This window comes from Dryobates pubescens, chromosome 2 (genome assembly GCF_014839835.1).
Source record: "Dryobates pubescens isolate bDryPub1 chromosome 2, bDryPub1.pri, whole genome shotgun sequence".
NCBI lineage: Eukaryota > Metazoa > Chordata > Aves > Piciformes > Picidae > Dryobates > Dryobates pubescens.
Genome location: NC_071613.1, coordinates 26,263,380 through 26,284,110, shown reverse-complemented (window position 1 = coordinate 26,284,110; position 20,731 = coordinate 26,263,380). Strand labels below are relative to the sequence as shown.

At 44.6% G+C, this 20,731-nt stretch overlaps 1 protein-coding gene across 1 annotated transcript; it reads left to right on the top strand.

Moving 5' to 3' along the window:
- The first annotated feature begins 8,185 nt into the window (after positions 1–8,185).
- On the top strand, positions 8,186–17,911 carry C2H21orf58 (chromosome 2 C21orf58 homolog). Its single transcript, XM_009900458.2, has 8 exons — positions 8,186–8,245; positions 9,924–9,981; positions 11,571–11,638; positions 12,356–12,499; positions 12,957–13,071; positions 14,385–14,524; positions 16,325–16,497; positions 17,896–17,911. The coding sequence occupies exons 1-8, from the start codon at positions 8,186–8,188 to the stop codon at positions 17,909–17,911; spliced, it is 774 nt and encodes a 257-aa protein (XP_009898760.2).
- Positions 17,912–20,731: the final 2,820 nt, after the last annotated feature.

Sequence of the window (20,731 nt, the reverse complement as noted above, 5' to 3'; positions counted from 1 at the left end):
TCCCAGTGTCACACCGAAGGGGACACAGAAGTTTCGCTCATGGCCGCCTCAGCGCCTTCTCCCCGCCCACCTCGGCGCCACCGCCAACCGCGAGGCAGGGGCGGCCAGCACTGGCCAATGAAGAAGCAGGGGCTGTCCCTCCCTCCCGAGAGAGGGAGGAAAGCTCTTCGGAATTGGCTGGGATCGCTGCACGGCAGAAACCCGCCAGCCAATGCCGACAGCATTCGTTAGCCTGGCCCCTCCTACTCCCGCTAAGTGACTCCCGGGATAGACAGCGCGGGCGGGAGGCTGCTCTCTGCCCCGCCCCTCCTCAGCAGCCGCCAATGGGAGAGGCAGCCGTACGCCGCCCGGGCTGCGCTGGGTGGCCAGTTTCAAACGGGCCGCCAGCCACGACGCGGCTCAGGGTAGGAGACAGCCAATAGGCGGCGCCGCGGGAAAGCTGACCCGGACGTGGCCTAGGGATGCTGAGGGGCGGGCCTGAGCGGCAGCGGGTACCTGACTTTTTCTGCCCACTTGGGAGTCGCCTTTGGTGGCTCGGGTCGAGGCTGGCGCTTACCGCCAAGTGGGTTTGTCTATGGGAGCCGTTCTCTTCCATCTGTCTGCCTCTCCGTGACTGGTTCAGGCGCTGGCGTCCTGGTCCCTAGCCCAGTTGGAAGCAGAGGGGTTGAACATCTCTTCTATGAAGACCGAGAGAACTGGGACTGTTCAGTCTTGAGAAAAGAAGGCTGAGAGGGGATCTTATCAACGTCTGTAAATAGGGTGGGTGTCAAGATGAAGGTGATAGTCTCCTTTAGGTGGTGTCCAGTGACAAGGAACAACGGGTACAAAGTAGGACACGGGAGGCTCCACCTCAGCCTGAGGAGACACTTTACATTGAGGATGATGGAGCACTGGAGCAGGCTGCCTGGAGAGATCGTGGAATCTCCTCTGGAGACTTTCAAAACCCACCTGGATGAGCCCTTGTGCAGCCTGCCCCAGGTGATTTTTCTTTGGTGGGGGGGTTGGACTTGCTGATCTCTGGAAGTCCCTTCCAACCCCTACCATTCTGTGATTCTGTGATCCACCTTAATTGTCAACTTCTGTGTAGAAATGTCACCCTTCACAACATACCTGATCTACATTTTCTGTGTATCTTGCACCTAAGTTTTGCAGCACCTTGCTGCTTTGTTTCCATCAGCAAGTGAGCCATAAGGAGTTCCCTTGCAAAATCTCATCATCCAAGGCGGACAAGCACAGTAAGAGCTGAAGTTTGGAAATAATTGCCAGATAACAAGGGCTCATTTCTTAACATTGAGAAAAATTAACCTTACAGCCATCCATAAAACAGGTGGCTTCTTTGTCTCTTGAAGTCATTGAATCATACTGGAAAACACAAGCTCAGTTCAGAGGTAACTCCTTGCAATACTGTTTTTTTCTTTCTAAGAGACAAGGAAATGCAAGCATCTTCATGATTTAATAACTCCTTTTCTACCCTTGGGCCTTTCTGTGTACTTCGTCCTTTGATAAGTTCTTTTTTATAGGGACTTTTGCCCCAAATTCAGACATCATCCAAGTCATGAGCCAGAGCTCCTATAGAGTGCATCAAGCCCTATGAGGAGAGGCTGAGGGAGCTGGGATTGTTTAGCCTGGAGAAAAGGAGGCTCAGGGGTGACCTCATTGCTCTCTACAACTACCTGAAAGGTGGTTGTAGCCAGGAAGGGGTTGGTCTCTTCTCCCAGGCAACCAGCACCAGAACAAGGGGACACAGTCTCAAGCTGTGCCAGGGGAAGTTTAGGCTCGAGGTGAGGAGAAAGTTCTTCACTGAGAGAGTCATTAGCCATTGGAATGGGCTGCCCAGGGAGGTGGTGGAGTCACCATCCCTGGAGGTGTTCAAGAGAGGATTGGACGTGGCACTTGGTGCCATGGTTCAGTCATGAGGTCTGTGGTGACAGGTTGGACTCGATGATCTTTGAGGTCTCTTCCAACCTTGGTGATACTGCGTTTGGGTTTCCTATGCCTGTAAACCACCATCCATGTGTGAGTTCTGGGAATAAACCATTTTGTACCAATCTTCAGTGCTATCTCTATGGAAATATTGCAGCACAGGCAACAAAAAGATCAGAGAAGTGTCTGCTCCATGATCCAAAGACAAAACTGAGGATGCCAGAAGCAAGGCAGGGATGGCAAGGCTTTCTCTACACATCAGAAAGCCTGTCTGTATCCAGAGCCAAGTTAGAAGTGACATTTTAAATGGCTGCGAAGGCTACTGGGAAATGCTATGCACTGGTTTTCCTTTTCTACACAATCAATTTCACCCTCCCAAGGAAAAGTGGTAGTTTCAGTAAGTAAATCATGCAGGGATAGATCTGATAATGAGGACAGATTCCTGATGCTAATTCTGGTCACCTTCTGCTTTGTATTCCCTTGAGATGTTGTTGTTCTCTGGCCTCATAGTCAGGATATTCTGAGTCTGTCTCCAGCCAATGCTAGGAGATGAAGTCTGAATAACAATTTCTTTTGTGTGTAATTAGCACCATCTGAGTAACAAAAGGAAACCAGTAAGCTTATGTAAGGAAAAATTAATCTGATCTAGAAGTTCCTGTTCACAGTGGAGACAGAGGAGTTTTGTAAAACTTTATTCAAATACAGTGAGAATCCACAGGACAATTCCTTGTGGGGTCTCTCAAATTGCTGGGAGATGCAGCTTCCCTTTTATCCTAAATTCCTGGACACAAATTTCCCTCTCCCTTTTTCTTTGGCTAAGGTACTCAGGATTTACAGTCTTTCCTGAAACATCTACTGCACATCCCCCTTCATATATAACCCCCCTGCATCATACTTCATATGTTCATTTAAATTAGGTTCTTCACTTCTCTGGGTGGAGAAGTTAATATTCAGTAGTCTGTTAAGCCTGTGCTCTGTCTTAAAAGTTAAGAAGTTCAGTCTGTGTTCTGCTATCTTCAGACAGACCCTTGCTGATTCAAGGTAAGGTACTTAGCAGAGGCCCTGGTGATTTACATACACATAGATAAGGTGAACTGTCTGGTTCCTCCCTTGCTATTACAACTACCTCATTTTAATCCCATCACTCAGAACAAAAAGGTTTCTTAAAAAAAGGTATGGCATTTATGATGTCAGTTTTGTTAAATCACATATGTTACTTTAATAAATTTAGTTTAAAATAAATTGCTGCTTTGACGCCTTGCTCCACCTAAAAGATGTAAAATTAGGAAGTCATGTTTGTTTAACAACTTTTTTTTTCCTTTTAAATAGCTAACTCATGCATTCTATTTTCTTACATCCTTGCCTGCTTGTTAAAATGTCAGGTTTTCTAGTGCTAATCTGATTAAATTGGCTCAAGTGGAAATACTTGAAAAGGGATGTGTCTTCAGCAGTGAGTCAGCTAACTGGCAATCAACTAACACCAGCATCTGGACTTGGCTTCTGCACTGCTAGTGCAGCTTTGCAGTGGGGGACCTGAAGCCAACCAGTGTGGCAGGGCCACCACCTCTGTTTCTGCAGGGGGCAGTCCTACATGGCATAACAGTAAAAGCAGTAGAGGTCATTTATAGCTCAAGTAAATTAACACTAGTGCTGATAACACCACATTAAGATCAGGCTGGTAATGAAAGCTTGTTGAGAACTCTGGATGCTGCCACAATACATCTGCAAATACATGAACACTGTTTGCAGAAACTAGTGGTTTGCCATTGTTGTATAAAACAACAATCAAAAATATAGTAAATTATTAGTATAGTGTACTTAAGTAAGAAGACTCAATCATAAGTATAATTTGGTTCAAATGAGGGTCACTGTTGTGCATCGAGTTAGAAGTGAACAAATTCTGTTCAGTGGGTTTACTTTCTGAAACTGACAGCATGTTTTCCCAGACAGTGCCTGTTTCTAGGAATGATGAAGCTGGATGTTTCTAGTTAGTACCAAGGAGTGGTGTGCAGCCCAAGGTCACTGCTAAATCTTGTGTACTCCTTGGGAGTTCAGAGTAAATGAATGCACCTGTGGGGAGGAGCAGACAGTTCAGGCTCACCTGAACTGACCAACTGTACATTCCATTCCATATATGTTATATTTGATATAATGCTGAAGTATGACAAAGGTCAAGTTCTTCTTCCTCTTCTTCAGTGGCTGATATCTGAGGGGAACTCTATTCTGCCTTGGATCCAAATCCATGTGTTCCAGAATCCAGCTCCTGAATCCAGTTTCCATCTGCTGCTGAGTCCAGCCTGGGACTTCTGCCACAGCATCAGTGATGAAGTTGACTAATTGCCATCAGGTGGTTTGAGTTCAATATTAGTTTTATATATATTTGTGTATATTTCATTTTATTCTTGTTATTTTCATCAAAGTACTCTTAGTTTTCCAGTTCATAACTATCTCTCATTTATTCCTTTTCTTTTCCCTTTGGGAGGGTCTGAGGCTGGTATAGAGCATCTGTCACTCATTTAGTGGCCAGCCCAGCCCTAACCCTTGTCAATTGTTTTCAGAAATTACAGTAAAAAACAACACTGAACGTTGTTACATGACAGTGGTATTAAATAACTCTAACTGCAAAATATGTTTAGCTTAAAAATGCAGATGGGGCATTATTACAATACTTGTAACCATGAAGCAGCCTAACAAGAGCTATCAACTGTTAATTTACAACATTACAATTGGCAAAAGCAGACACTTATTTGAAAGGATATTATACGAACTTCTCCATTGGTAATGTTTGTGTGAGTGTGGGTTTGTGGGGGTTTTTTATCCTTCTAACTCTTGTTCAATACATTAAAACATCTTACTAACACTGAAATGATAAAGAGTCCTCCCTGTGGAACCAGAGCATGAGAGTTTATAGTCTTAGGATATTTCCAGGTGTGTCAGTTTGGGGGTTTTTATATTGTGTTTTAGAAGTCATAGTAATGGAATTTGAGGGCATAAGGTATTGAAATCAAGGAAAGACACCATAGAAATGTAGTACTGGTATGGACCTCACCAGGTTATGTAATCCATTCTCCTATCTGAGGAGGGGTCCAGCAGTCCTACAAAGTTAATCACGGTTGTTTATCTGTATTGTTTTCCAACAGCTTCTGTGAAACTTGTTCTTAGAGAGGTGCTCCATCATTTATCTTACTGTTGTTTCCATCAGGTTTTTCTCTCCCTCATTAAGTCAAATGCTTCCTGCCCAGCCTTTTCAGACAGAAACTCCCCACCCTGCTCTTGTTTCCTTTAATTTGTTTAAAGACTGCTAACCTGTCCTCTCCTCACCATCTACTTGCCATCTAAAGAAAGCCAGTTCTACCAAGTCTCCCTCAGAATTTTGTAAATGTACCGTTTTTATCTTTCCTTCCTCCCCCCGAGTTTCTTTCCCTCTTAAACCACCATGTCTAAAATTAGGTGCAGTATCCAAACTCTGACTTCAGCACTGCTAAATAGAGCAGAATAATGATCTTCTGTGAGGGGCATGTAAAAGTCCTGCTAATCTTTTGCAGAATTAATTTTGGCTAGTTTTTCTCTTTTGCTTCACCATGTTCATGTGTGATCCCTAGTCTGTGACTCAGTGTAACCATAGATCCCTTTTGGCAAGATCCTCTTGTGTCTGGTTAGCATGTTTCTGGCAAACTATTAATTAGAAGGTTGTCAGATGTCTCTAGAGTAGGGATCCCACTGTGACCAGGGTATCCTGTGTAGGAAAAGAAACACCCGTTGCAGATTTGGTGGAAAGCATTTTTTAACTTAGTATTGTTATTTTCTCTGGTAATCCTGTCACCTCTGGCAGAGATTTCTCTCTCTACATTTCCTCTACAGTCAACTCAGCTACTTAACACCGATGCTGTGTTTTAACAGAATGCTTATACTTGGTTCTTTTTGTCAACCTTTCTTGTAACCCTCTATTTGGATAGCAATGAAGACTCTACAAATTTAACTTCTAGGGGACACTTTATTAAACCAGTAGATGGATCCAGGCTGGATGTAGCTCTGAGCAGCCTGATCTAGTGTGAGGGGTCCCTGCCCATGACAGGGGGGTTGGAGCTAGATGATTCTTGAGGTCCCTTCCAATCCCAACAATTCTATGATTCTATGATGGTAAAACATCACCTTGATATACATCAGCAGTCAAAGGTCTGCTACAGCACCATCAATGACTCATAACCAGCTTGTTGCTGTTGTGCTTATCTGGAGACGCCAACAGCTTGCTTTGCTATGTAACTGCCTGAATGCTACCAACAACCCTGGTCACCTCATTACAAATGGGTTTATGAACTACCAAGGTACAGAGAGAAGCAACTAGGATAAACATGAGACTGTACAAACACACATATAACCATGGTGTCATCACAGGTGCAGCTAATGCAGCCCTTTCAGGGAGTGGCTGATAGTGGAGGGGCTGTGTGGGCTCTTGCATTATACATTCCCTGCTGAGTTATGAGATGAATGAGTAAGGAAAAGCTGTTATTTGAGAACAAATTAAATAGATTCTCTTGCTTAGAAAAGAGGCACCTGAATGCAAATAGGATTCCTAAATGATTCTGTTTATATGATTCTAATTCACAAATGGTATGGGAAAAATGCACAGAGAACAGTAATAGAAATTTCACATAGTAAATTAGGAGATTTCCAATAACATTTTCAGGAAGCCAGATTTAAAATGGTCTAAATACAATATGGTTTTTTCCCTAACAGTTACCTAAGCTATACCTATGCACTTTAATTGAATAACTAGGCTTAAGCTTAAATTTAAGTCATCCAGGAAACTCCTTGTCAAAGACTGTCATAGCTGTTCAAAAGATGAAGAGGTCAAAGATGTTAGAGATAACATGCAAAGAAATGTGTTAGGGGTTTTAAAGTACAAAAATGCACACAGAACTGTTTCTCAGGAAAACTGCTGGCAGGTGAGAGGGTTTTCTCTCCTGCCCTGTCACTTGTAGCATTTGCAAATGAGGCCTGTCAAAGAAAGCTGAGCCCCAGCTCTGACATGGCACAGCTATTTTTGGGATCCCCACATCTCAGTTTCTATATCCTCCTCGGTGACTACCAGTCTATGTATTTTTAAGGACGTATTGCACACACGTGCTGTGTGGGTCACAGCTGGAGGAATTAATTCGTGCTGCTCCCACACACCTCCCTGCAAGCACCTATCAGCTGCTTCAGCTGCCAGCAGTGACTCAACTGCAGTTTTGTTATGACCTTCAAGTAAGGAAAGGACTGTAACTTCACTCCCTGAGGAGCCGAACTGGGTTTAAAATGTGACACTGGGAATGAGTATTTGTTACTTGGTTTCTTTCTCATGCTTAGGTGTTATAGATGTCACTGATAAATGTTGCCCTGGTTTTTATTCTGGTGAGGCTTTACTGGAAGGGGGAGACACCCTACAGGTTGCTTGGGAGATGGTAAGCAAAAGGATGTTATACCATAGCCTCTTTATTCTTTTACTTATCTGGGCATGAGTTCCATCTATGTTTCTTAATTTGTTTGCATATTTAATTACTATCTGGTGAGGAAAACATCAGAAGTTTGGGCTTTTTTACACTTTGTCAAAAGCGTACAGCCCCCTTACAGTGGAATAAACATTGCTATCAGAGATCAATCAACAAGATCATAATATGACCTGTAACATTGGGCTTGTGTTAAAGAGCCACTGGTTTTATTTTGCCCACTGAAGTGCTGGGTATTTGCTTTACAAAGGGTACATAAGCTTCGACGCCTAGAGATAAAATTGTTTACATTGTAGATTAACACAACAAACCTTGCAACCAGGTTACAGGCACAAAACTTTGAGCTGCTCAGAAGACAGTAACAGCACAGAGGGCGAGGCTTGGTAACGCTGCTGGGGAAAGGCTATTAACCATTAAAAACGGATAACTATTTACCCTGAGTTATCTTCCTGTGACCATCACAACCTGCCACACAAAAATGCATTGAGGGAAACGGCAGTAAAAGCTGTGTCTCTGACATTGTGATGAACGCTTATTTCTTTATATGGAAGGGAAGCTGAAGACTTTATCTTCTTCCTGCAATTGCTCACGATCTTGTGGGGTTTTCTGTTTTGTTTTGTGTTGGTGGTTTGTTTTGTTTTTTTTTTTTCCCTAAACGAATTAATCTTCTGTGCAGATTGCAGAGGAGTAAAAATGACCACTGAGAAACTATATGCCCTTGCTTAGCATTTTAACCTGGTTTTGCCTGCCTGCATTTCCAGAAGACTGCTACAATGACAGATCCTTCAATGGTGGATCACCTGACACAACTGAAACTCAAACTCCTGGAAAAGGTAAGGGAAGAACTGCAGTGGTCAGCTTTGCTTTGCTTTTTGCTTTTGCTTGCTTAATTATATTTCTACTGAGATACAAAGCAGATTTGAAGCCAATTGAGAACCTCTTTCTTTGTGCAAGCAGAGGCACACCGAAGCACAGGCATGCTACAGTCATTTTCACAGGTTTACATGGACCTACAGTAAGTTAAAAATCAGTCTCAGGCTGCACCAGGGGAGGTTTAGGTTGGATGTTAGGAGGAAGTTCTATACAGAGAGAGTGATTGCCCATTGGAATGGGCTGCCTGGGGAGGTGGTGGAGTCGCCATCATTGAGGGTGTTCAGGAGAAGACTTGATGGGGTGCTTGGTGCCATGGGTTAGTTGTTTAGGTGGTGTTGGATTGGTTGATGGGTTGGACGCGATGATCTTGAAGGTCTCTTCCAACCTGGTGTATTCTATGTATATTAAGGTGGCTGAACTTAGGGGAGACGTCAGCAGTTTGAGTTGTGATAGACAAAATTTAGCAGCAAATTTTGGGTGAAGAGGACCTTGGATTGTTTTAAGGCAATTTCATGCTTCCTTTTTTGCCTACTTTCAGACGAGATGTGTTACTGTGAAACATGAGCAGACCTTTGCTGGAAGCATTATAAGAGACAATGCAGAATTCCAGTAGTTTTCTTGTGACTTGACACAATAAGGCACCCAGGGTTCTCTACTCAGCCCTGTTCCTCCATCCTCAGTATATCTGACATCCACTAGCGTGCATCTTCTGTTTCTGTGTCCTCAGGAAGCTACTTAAAGAGTTGTCTGGAAAGAGAAACAATTTGCCTGGAGATATGTATGCTAAAAGTGGCATCTAATCTGTTTCCCAGATTAGAGTCTGGGAGTTTTAAATCTTAGATGCTGCAGGTATTTGAAGTCAAAACTGTCACCAGTGTGGGGTCATGCAGAACCAAGAAAAGAGCATCAGGGAGCAACAAAGGCCTGCTGATCCCTAAGGAGCAAGGAGTCAGGAGAGCAGGGGACTGGCTGGCCAGCCCCCAAGGGTGGCAGGCAGGGCAGAGCCAGAAAGGGTGGCCAGGTTAAAAAAAAAATCCAGTCCTATCAGGCAAGCTCATGGTGATGAGGCAGGTCCAAGGGCAACCTGATAAGTGTTTGCATGTTGGGAACAGGGTTAATAGGATCCATGGCCAAAGGCATGGCTATAATTGAACTGCAGACCAGTTACTCATCCAGTTTAAGGCAAGAACTGAAGACTTAGAGCTGAAATTAAAGAGGTTCCTGGGCACATGAACAGCAGGTGTGGATGGAAGCCCTGGATGCAGCTGGTCAAGAACATTTGGGCCTGATAGGGCATCAAATACCCAAAAGTGTCTGTGATCAAATTCATATGATCCATCTCATTGTCTTACAAAATAAATCATGTGTAGATCTTTTGATTCACCATGCTATCAGTTTCCAGGTCTGGGATAACCCAACCAGTTGGAAGCTTGACTGTTCTTTTACCCTAACTAGATTTATAAATAGAATTTCACACGTCTGTGAGTACTTCACTAGCTGTGATTTAGCTGTTAAGAAACACCATTATCTCCACCTTGGCTTTTTTTCCTCCTTTGCAAACCTATGCCTTTAAGGTAGGTTTGGAAATTGTTGTGATCTTTGCCTTATAACCAGTTCTTGCTGTGGTTTTGTCAACAGAGACTGGAAAATGAACAGGAGAACCTAGAGAAGATGGAGTCACCTCTCTCAGCTGCAAGTAAAAGAGAACCTTTTGTTCTAATACGAAAAGGGCATAGTGATGTTCTCAGGCATGAGTTCCTTAGCTGGACACACCAGGTGGTCACATCCCTTCCTGAAAAGCTGTGCGTTCAGTAGTTGGACATCTGGGTAGCTGAACTTGCCCTGTCTTGGCTCTGTGACAGAGACATTTTCTGGAGAGCAGGAAGGAGACTCTGAACTTGAGTCAGTGCTGCCTCAGCCTAGCCTGAGCATCTAAATCTGTATACAGCCCTGGGGTTGGAAGTAACAAAAAACACAAGGTCCAGTGAAGCTTGTGCAGTAATGTCAGTCTCTATACTACTCTCAATGCTAACCAAGCTGGTAAATCTTAGCAGCCTTGATGCAAGAACAGGGTTGCTATACTGTGCAGCTATCTACACTTTGTTTCCTGTTTCTTCAACTGTTTGGTGGTGGTGGTTGTTGGTTGGAGGGTTTTTTGGTGTTTTTTTTTTTGACAAAGGGAAGTGATCAAACAGCTGAGTACTGACATAAGAATGACCTCCTACCTAGATGTCCTCTACAGCCTCTCAGTTGCAGAGGCTGGTTCATCTGCAGCAAATTACTGGTGATTCTATTTGTCCTAGCTCCTATACCTAGGACCAAGCTCCTGTTGCAGTCCAGCTCTAAGCTTGGCTGAGGTGGTCTTGAAAAGGGAACATTGGGACAACTCTGAGGGATCCAGGCAGGAGGAACACTCCATTGCTAATGATGCTTTGTACTTTTGAAGCTGCTCAGCATAGCCCTGTGCAGACCCAAGCATGGTTTCCAGTGTAAAACAAAACAAAACTAAAAATTCAGCCTTTGAAACAAATTGTTATACTGAAAGCATTGGTCTCAAGGACTGTTGATAAGAGCTGTGAAATCACTTTACCCGAAAACCACAAAGTACAATTACATCCTGATTTCGGTTTGTGTAGAGAGGTCAGGAATCCCAGCATGCTAATGAAGTCCAAACTTTAGACAATTCTCTATGCAAGCTAGTGAACCAGCTACAAGCTGATAAATAAGGCAGTTTAAAATAGCTTGTGCCTTTATCAAACTTTTGAAGATAAAAAGTGACACCTTTCAGAGGAAACACCAGACATGCCTCCAATGTATCTGAAAACATTCTTTCTTATTTTCAAGTGAGTGCAAAATCAGCTGTATGTGGGAAGAACCAAAAAGGAAGTCGATTCAGAACAAAAGAAAGAAACAGAAAAGTTGACATTCAAAACTGAGTTTGTTTAGATACGTCACAAAAAGCTTTTTTCACACTTTGCACAATCATACTCTGCATGTACAGAGTAGATATAGAAAATTTCAGGCTGAAATGTTTTTCCAAGCCAGGGGATTAAAAAGAGCTAAAAAGTTTGTTTTCAGAGAAGCTGCATTGCCTTTGTAGACCTGCTGATCAGCTGTGTCTGCATGTGTCATAAATTCATGATCTGTTTGTGGATTTAACAAGAACGGTAGCCTAAAGTCGTCTGTGGAAGGACACGTTTGTAAAAATGAACCTCATCCTGTAGGTGCTATAATGGTTCTGCTTTTGTGATCCTTTGAGGTGATAATAGACTTTTCTTCCTTCAGGGAATGGACATGAGGATATGTTCCGAAGTGCACTAAGGCGAAGGAAAAACCTCCTGCAAGATCTTAGAGTAAGAGCCCTCTCTGGACAGAATCAACAGGAAGGGCCAGGTTATTTGCCCATTCACTGATGATGTGGATTTAGTTTTCTCCTGTACTTTATTTCTCCAGCTGGGCAGTATCCAGTCCTCTGCTTGTTCCAATTACAGAGGCTGGCCAGCTTCAGGGAAAGGGGACAGACAGCAGTATGTATCCCTCACTACAGCTAAAAAAGATTGCACCCACTTAGGTTACTTGGTGGGTTGATCCTGTTTGTCCTGAACTTCTATATCACAAGCTCTCTGGGGTAGTGCCAAATACAAAGAAGGGATTTTTAATGCCGCCAAAATTGGGGTTATAGTAACTGTTACTTAATATTAGTCTGTGAAGGGTACCAACCATTAATGAAATGTTTTCCCAGTTCTTTGGCAATTTTATTTGTTTGCTTGCTTTCCATTCTTATTTGCTCACACTGAAAACTGTAAGCCTTCAAGGTAATGGGGAAAAAACACTTTCCTTATACTTGTGTGGACACTGCTTGAGTGCATCCTTTTGTGCAGTGGTCACTTGTGTCCTGCCTGTCAGATGCAGTGGTGCTGGACATTTCTGCAGCAGTGTTCTCATGAGTGGGGCTGTGTCCTGCTTGTTGCCAGCTCCCAGGGGTTAATCCCATTTTGTCCAGAGAGTGTAACAGTATTGTCTGCCTTTCTGTGACCAAATTTTCTTTAAGAAGATAATTGACTTTGTAGGAGCAGCACCTTCTGGAAGAGCTTTCACAGCCCCCTGCACCAGCTGGAGGTCAGTGCCATAACCACAGAGCTGCCCCCTCACATGTCTACCAGATACCTTTTCCAGCTCCCCAAGTGGAGCCACCAAGGATTATCCAGCAGACGGTAAGGATCCTCTCTCCTAGGAAACACTGCTAGCACTGTGCCCATCTGAGACAGCCACTTGGGAGCTGTGTGGAAATACACATCCCACCAAAAGGGAAGATAGGTCTCTTGCTGTTGCATGGGACTCTTACTACCCTAGGCAAAATCTAAGGGAAATCATATTACAGAATCAGGCACAAAATGAACAATGTGAATGGTTTACTGTAGGAATGAGGGAGCAAGAGGAGCAGGAGGATTGCTCACACTCTAGCCCAGCCATTCATCCAGTTTCCAATGCACATCATTGTCTGCTCATGCAGCCCATGACCTCAATGGCTTCTCTGTGAGGACATTATGGGAGACAATGTCCAAAACCTTACTGAAGTCTGGGCTGATGATACCTGCTTCTCTGCCCTTCCAAAGATGAGGGATCTGGCCAAAAACAACCCTGACTTCTCCATTTTCCTTTCTTTCTCAGATGCCACCTCAGCCTGCCACCATCATCCAGCAGTTACCTCAGCCACCCCCTCTGATCACGCAGATTCCCTCAGCCCAGCCTTTGGCAGCCCTCCGTTCTGGAAGCATTAAGGAAGGTAATGCGCTCTTTGTCTAGCTGCCAGCTCCCATCACCAGGCCCAGACAGGGCTGGCAAGATGTCACAGCAAGTGGAAGAGGGCATGGGACATCACCCAAGCTAGTTAGTGATGTGCTGTTTCATGACTGGGCTGCTGCTGGAGCTGTGGGAATTTCACTCCATAAATGGACTAGATACCATTTCTGAGAGGCTTTCAGACAAATTCTCATTGCTCAAACTGAAGACAAAGGGACTAAAAGTTCAGCAAAGCCAGGTGAATCTGCCAGGGAAGCTTGGGAAAGCAAACCAGCTCAGTGCAAGGCACTGGATAATATTAGCATCCATACAGATTATTCCAAAATTAAGAAACAGGCTTCTAAATTCTGTTCTTTATTCTTTTGTTCCTGTTAACCTACTGTTCAATGTCCTCAGGCCGATACAGGTTTTTATTGTGCCTCATCTTTGAAAACAAGACAGAACAGCTGAAAGTGCTGTTTCAAATACAGTGAAATGTCAATAAAAAGAGTTTGTTTCTAAACATAGGTGGATGCTCCTGTGAAATAATACATGAACAAAAATCTGGGATAACCTTCCTGGCTCAACCTTCAGCCAAAGGTGTTTCTTCATCCCACAGAGAAATCCTCAGGCAGTATTTCTCAGCTCTTTCTTCACCATAAGTGTCTGGATTTTAAAATTTTCAAAACAGTACCAATTCATGCATAACTTTTCTGAAGCTGATACATGCAAATTTATTTTGGTGTGACCAATTAAAAAAAATAATAGGAGGTTTGTCTTGATAATTTTTCCTTTTCCCACCGCAGAGGTCCTTTGTTATTAGGACTCAGAGATCATGATAAGTAGATTTGATGTGCATGCAGTGGACTCTCAAACTGGCACTGCAATATCACTTAAAGATCAGGGAACCTCTCACATGGAAATAATGATCATGAGCAGAAGCATCAGAGCCCTGTAAGGAGCCAGTCCATGCTGGAGCAAGCAAGAGAGGTCGAGCACTCAGCCCTTCTCTAGCCTGCCAGTCAGCCTAGCCAGAGGGGTGGCACTGTAGGGCAACTAACAGACAGAAGATGCTCAGCAGTGGCTTTGTAGAAGAGAGAAGAAAGAGGAAGGTTTGTATGAACAATCTTCTTACACATTAATTTTGCATTGCCTAGGCAAATAATACTGATATTTTCATGTGTCCCTTTCTGGTGCTTTGTCTCAGTTCCATTGACCAATCTGTATGCTGGAGGTCCCTTTTTACCAAGATGCCTCTGCTGCCTGTCAGTTACTGATAAAGCTCTTAATTTCTTCCTTTGGGTAACCTCTCCTCAGATATGGTAGAGATGATGCTGATGCAGAATGCTCAAATGCACCAGATCATCATGCAGAACATGATGCTGAAGGCTCTGCCACCGATGGTATTCGCACAGCCTACTGGAGCCAGCTCTCCCCCAGTTCAGCGTGCACAGCAGGTAACACTGGAAGCTGAAGGACATCCTTGCTCACACAAAGCAATGGTTGATCTCCTGGGGAGGGTGCACGGCCTGGGCAAAACATGCAGAAAGTCTGGAATGTTTAACAGCTGCATGCATCTTGAAACCCACTGCACCAGAAGAGTGTAACTGAACAGAGCACAGACTGTTAGGGCAAGCACTGTGACAGGACCCAATGGAAGAATACCTTCTCCACAAGTGCAAACTGGATTCAGTCCAGCTCTGAAAATTATCTGGCCTGTACAGTTGAACCACTAACAGACTACACATGGAAGACATCTACACTGCTGCTGCAGGTCCACTTGCTGCACACATCACAGTACATTAGAGGTTGGAAGGGACCTCCAGAGGTCATCGAGTCCAACTCCCCTGCCAAAGCAGGATCACCTAGGGTAGTCTGCAAGGACATCAGAACAATATTTGTGTTACAAATCCTGTAACTGGTAAAATTTGACCTGGCAGTTTCAAATGATCTAGAGCTGAAGCACCGATTTTATGATCATACTTGGAGCCCTACTGCTCTAGTTCCTGTCTCACTGAAAACCAATGGCTACTGAGCTCTGAAAGTCAGATCTTAAAGACATTTTGGGTGTGTAGATCCCTACAGGAGTTTTTCCAAAACATGCCCAGGGCCTCATAAGATGTAGGTAATTTGGAACACATCCTTAGATGCCCAATTCCTAAGCTATTTTTAAGAGTGCTCTAGCTCTTTGGCATCCTTAAAGTGCTTTTGGAAAATGCATTTCTAATCTCTCTTTTGTAGCATTTATTGCCTAAGAAGCAAGGACAGTTGATCTTTGGGGAGGAGGGAATGTCCCAGTGTTGAAAAATTTCCCCAGTACTTTTTGTACTTCCTTGTTAGGCTAGCTACGTATTTTCCCTGTGCTCTAAGAAAGATCTGTGGGTTTGTTGTTTCTCAGATCTTAAGGTTGTTATCGGGTGCGGAGAAACTAACGCTCCTCCCACACTTCTGCACTCCTTGCCCTGCTCACTCACACCTTTCCTACATGCTATTTGCAAAAGCAACAGACAACTCAAAAAGCCCTTGGCCCTGGGTTTAATGGAGTGGTAGGAAATGCAATCCTCTGTAGCCCAGCCCATGGCCTGGAGGGAGCTGATGGGTTTCTGCACCTGCTTGAAACCAAATGTCTGCCCAGACAGAAAGCCTCCAACAGCAGCTGCTAGCTCTGGCATTTCGGGGTGCTGACATCCCAGGAGGTCACTCACAGCTACAGTCTCAGAGTGGACCTCCTGTGGAAATGGCAGACTACTGACTTTTCCTCATGTCAGAGCTGTGCTGAGAGTCACCTCAAACAGAAGCCCTTTTCTATTTTCCTTCAACTTTGCAGTTTCTGCTTTTGAATGCTGTTCTCCCCCATACCGTGAGGGATGTCTGAGGCGGTGGTGGTGGGAGAGACAACATATACAGTTTTCTGTGCAGGACCTTGCATAGAGGGGAAGATGGCAGGACGAGCTTGTGTCCCCCTGGTCCCAAACTTCATCCTCAGGCCATCCTGTCACTGTTTATTTCCCTGATGCAGGCTAGTGGAATAAATTGGGTGTTGTGGGTTCTGAGTGCCTCTGAATATCAGGCAAAATCTGAAATCACCAAGCATTTACTGGACCTTCTGTGTTGGAGTTTGCAAAACTGAACTCTAGATACATGCTGAAGGACGACTTTACCAAAGGGTGGCCAAGTGGGAACCCAGCCCCTCAGCCAGCATCTCCTCCCATGGGGACACAGATTTCACACATCATTCTTTGTCTCTCTCCAACAAGGACCTGCAGTTTGCTGCTCCCCTGGCTGTGAAAGCAGACAGACCCAGGCCATCTGCGGTGCACCACCACCACCACTACCCTCCCACAGGGATGCTCCCAGTGCCCCATGGGGCCTTCCCGTCCACATCCTCAGCACATCCTTGGACTGGCAGCCCACTCCCTGCCCTGCCCACGTAAGTAAGCAGGCAACCAGACATAAAATTCTGGCTCTGAATTTCTGCACAGGCAAGGTAGCAGGGTAGACCAGACAATCCCATGCCTTCATAGTTCTTCACTAAGATCAGTCCTGAATATTGTATGTAACACAACAGTGGATTTGAGGCAGGTTAAGTGGTTATTTGATAGAGTCAATATCATAACTTCAGTAATTAGTCCTTGCTTACAGTGGAATAAACATGAGGATCAGACATGGTCTATACAGATGATACCAAGCTGTGTCCCTGCCACGCATGGCTTCACTCTGCAGTGGCTGATACCTTGCGTTTTGGGTCTCCCTGTGAACCCAGCAGACACCTGCTAAATAATGTGTTTTACATTCAGGTTAAGGTTCCCACTAGGATTTATACTCTTAAAATACTGATTAAATAGTTGTTAATCAGAAATTCCTGGAAAAATGCTCCTGACCAGTCACTAAAAAAAAAACCAAAAAAACAGTCACTAAAAAAAAAACCAAAAAAACAGAAAAGGTACTACTCAGAAATAATACTTTGTGATAAGCTGCACTTGCAGCTGGGGATTTTCCCAAGTGCCAAAATTGATAGACTTTGCCATGAGCTATCCCCAAATCTTTGGAGTCCTCAAGCTGTTAACAGAGTTCAGCAGACAGCTCCTCCTGGGGCTTACTTGCCTTTCCCGCTGTCTCTGTCATTGCAAGCTTTCTGGATATGAGAAGATCACACTCAGGGCTGTGGTTGAAACTAGGCAAATGCTGGTGGCAAGAGATCCCCTCGGGCAGGGATCTGAGCCAAGAGAGAGCAGTGGTCTTGCTGAGTACATCAGGAGGGGACAGCAAGAAAGAAGACATGAAAACAACAGTGCTAGAAAGTTTTTATCTGCTGACACTGATTAAAAAATGCACATTTCTAGAGTGTGGTGGGATGGCTGGGAACTTTGGCACTGGGACTTTCTGTTGCATTGGTGAGAACAGATTTGTTTCTGTGCTATGGCTCTTTAAAAGCATTAGTGAACAGAAGGACAGGATGGAGGCAGCTGAATCCTCAGGCAAGGGTGACCAGCTGTCAGAGGCCTCTTTAGCATGGGATTTGAATTCCTGAACAGATTATATATCTAATGGGTTTATAAGGGATAAACATTTCAACCCCTTTCACTTTTACATGGGTTTGTAATCTATACCGTTAAAGATCTCTTGGTTCCTTACAGAATTGTGCAATTAGCTGTTTGCAGAAATCAGCAAATGAAGATCTTATCAGGGCTTTTAAGCTGTCTTCTTCAGCTACCTTCCACCATGAGTTACGATATCAAACACATCTACACTGTCCTTTTACAGCTGCAGCAAGCACGCACAGTTGACTATTTGACCAATACAACAAAGCCTTTTTTTGTTGTTGCAGGTGGCCTACATTCTGACAGTATGTGTTCCTCTACATGTGGACCACAGCGTTGCTTGAAGTCAACCTGTACTTGAACAGTTTCCGATCTGATTGATAGCTGAGTACCTGTAAGATTGCACATTGTTGGCACAAGGAGTGAGAGAAAGACTGCAGATGTTCAGAACAAGTACCATGCACCTGTAGCCTACTTACATATTTCTGCTAGTTCAGTTGTTTCCTTTCATCTTCCAAGCCCAGACCACTCACCCTCAAGCAATGACACTTTTTTTTGCCAGTCTTCACAGAATCAAGAAAACCTATCCCTAAGTACCTTGCTGGCCTGACAGCCCACAACAGCCCCTGGGGATGAAATAATCTTAACACCAGTGTTAACTGAGCCCTTGCTAATGAGTATGGCACAGCTCTAGGGCTGGGAGTTCCCTTCTTGTGCAAACTGAGGAAATGCCCATTGCAAAGGGGCCTGCTGAGTCCGGGGGAGGATGATGCAAACTAACCCAGGACACCTGAATGAGAGTTTAGTAGTCAAATGTCATCATCCTGAAGTCTTGTTCCCTCAGCACTTTTTGTTTTCACTCCTTCACAGATATACTTTTCCTATAGTAATTACCTACCCAGGCAAGTAAAGATAATCAGGAACCATCCAAATGCAAGTTACCTGCATAGCAGAGCAAAATCTTGGCATTGGAGTTTCCTGAAGACCAGAACTCTGCCCTACCCGTGTGAGTTGGCTTTACACACTTCTTGGATAAATAATTCTCAGTGGAGAAGAACTGAAAGAAATCTGCTTCTGCACTCATCGAGTTTGAATGTTGCAGTGCAATTGCCCACCCCTGGCTAACCGCAGTACACATTTTCTGCCCCAGGAGGGCTCTGACTCTCGTTCTCTCCTGAACACCATGTTTACAAAGCTGCCCAAGGTTTTACTCTCAAAAAGCTATTGGAAACTGACTGAAGCAGGCTGGAATTGTGTATATTTGTTTCATCATTTCTCAGCCTTTCCCTCATATAATCAGGACTTAGACTTGACTCAAAAAATAAAAATCCTGTGGTTCTTCTCGGCATGCCTTATTAGAATAGAATAGAATAGAATAGAATAGAATAGAATAGAATAGAATAGAATAGAATAGAATAGAATAGAACAGGTTGGAAGAGACCTTCAAGATCATCGCATCCAACCTATCAACCAATCCAACCCACCTAAACAACTAAACCATGGCACCAAGCACCCCATCAAGTCTCCTCCTGAACACCCTCAATGATGGTGACTCCACCACCTCCCCGGGCAGACCATTCCTGGCATAGCCTGAGACTGTGTCCTCTTGTTCTGGTGCTGGCTGCCTGGGAGAAGAGACCAACATCTGCCTGTCTACAACCTCCCTTCAGGTAGTTGTAGAGAGTAATAAGGTCACCCCTGAGTCTTCTCTTCTCCAGGCTAAGCAGCCCCAGCTCCCTCAGCCTCTCCTCATAGGGCTTGTGCTCCAAACCCCTCACCAACTTCGTTGCCCTTCTCTGGACTCGTTCCAGCAAGTCAACATCCTTCCTAAACTGAGGGGTTCAGAACTGGACACAGTACTCAAGGTGTGGCCTAACCAGTGCAGTGTACAGGGGCAGAATGACCTCCCTGCTCCTGCTGGCCACACTGTTCCTGATGCAGGCCAGGATGCCATTGGCCCTTTCGGCCACCTGGGCACACTGCAGGTTCATGTTCAGCCTACCATCGACCAGCACCCCCAGGTCCCTCTCTGCCTGGCCACTCTTCAGCCACTCTGACCCCAGCCTGTAGCACTGCATGGGGTTGTTGTGGCCAATGTGCAGAACCCAGCACTTGGATGTGTTCAATCTCATGCCATTGGCCTCTGCCCATCTGTCCAGCCTGTTGAGGTCCCTCTGCAGAGCCTCTCTACCCTCCAGCAGATCAACTCCTGCCCCCAGCTTGGTGTTGTCTGCAAATTTACTGATGATGGACTCAATGCCCTCATCCAGATCATCAATGTTAAAGAGCACAGGGCCCAGCACTGATCCCTGGGGCACACCACTAGTGACTGGCCGCCAGCTGGATGTGACACCATTCACCACCACTCTCTGGGCTCAGCCCTCCAGCCAGTTCCTAACCCATCGCAGTGTGCTCCCATCCAAGCCATGGGCTGACAGCTTGGCCAGGAGTTTGCTGTGGGGGATGGTGTCAAAAGCCTTGCTGAGGTCCAGGTAGACTACATCCACAGGCCTCCCCACATCCACCAGGCAGGTTACCTGATCATAGAAGGAGATCAGGTTGGTCAGGCAGGACCTGCCCTTCCTAAATCCGTGCTGGCTGGGCCTAATCCCTTGGCCATCCTGTAATACATCCTGTATTCTTCAGCAACATAAATGCTTTCCCTTCTTTTCTTTTCCTGATAACTTTCAGAGGGCAGGCTTTAATCTGAGCCTATTAGGGTTCTTTTTGTTTTCATCTAGGACTCTCTCAGCTGTCCAGTTGTATTTAATAAAGAAAGATAAACAATCAATTAGTAGCATTTTCTCAATGTCTTCCTGCCTTTTCCTGGTTTTAAAGTGGAGAACATCTTCGCTTTGGTTTTGCCAAGTGCAGTTGTGACTGAATCTGATGAAGATAACCTAGGAACAATTTTTTTGTTTGTTTGTTTGTCTTTTTAAGGTTGCTCAGAAGAAAAGATACTGTTGTGTGCATAGATAGCTCCTGATAGGGAAAGCTGAGTCTGGTTTGCCAAGAATTAGTCAGTAGCTAATGAGGTGAGTTTGGTGGCAAGAAGTATCAAGTGACAGAATGAGAGGAGATGTCCTCAAGTTGCACCAATGGAGGTTTAGAATGGCTGTTAGG

Excerpts from the sequence above, each read along its gene's own strand:
- C2H21orf58 (XM_009900458.2), top strand. The coding sequence starts at position 8,186 with ATGACAGATCCTTCAATGGTGGATCACCTGACACAACTGAAACTCAAA. Across the intron at positions 12,500-12,956 it reads CAAGGATTATCCAGCAGACG|ATGCCACCTCAGCCTGCCAC; the intron begins GTAAGGATCCTC and ends TTTCTTTCTCAG. Across the intron at positions 14,525-16,324 it reads CAGTTCAGCGTGCACAGCAG|GACCTGCAGTTTGCTGCTCC; the intron begins GTAACACTGGAA and ends CTCTCCAACAAG.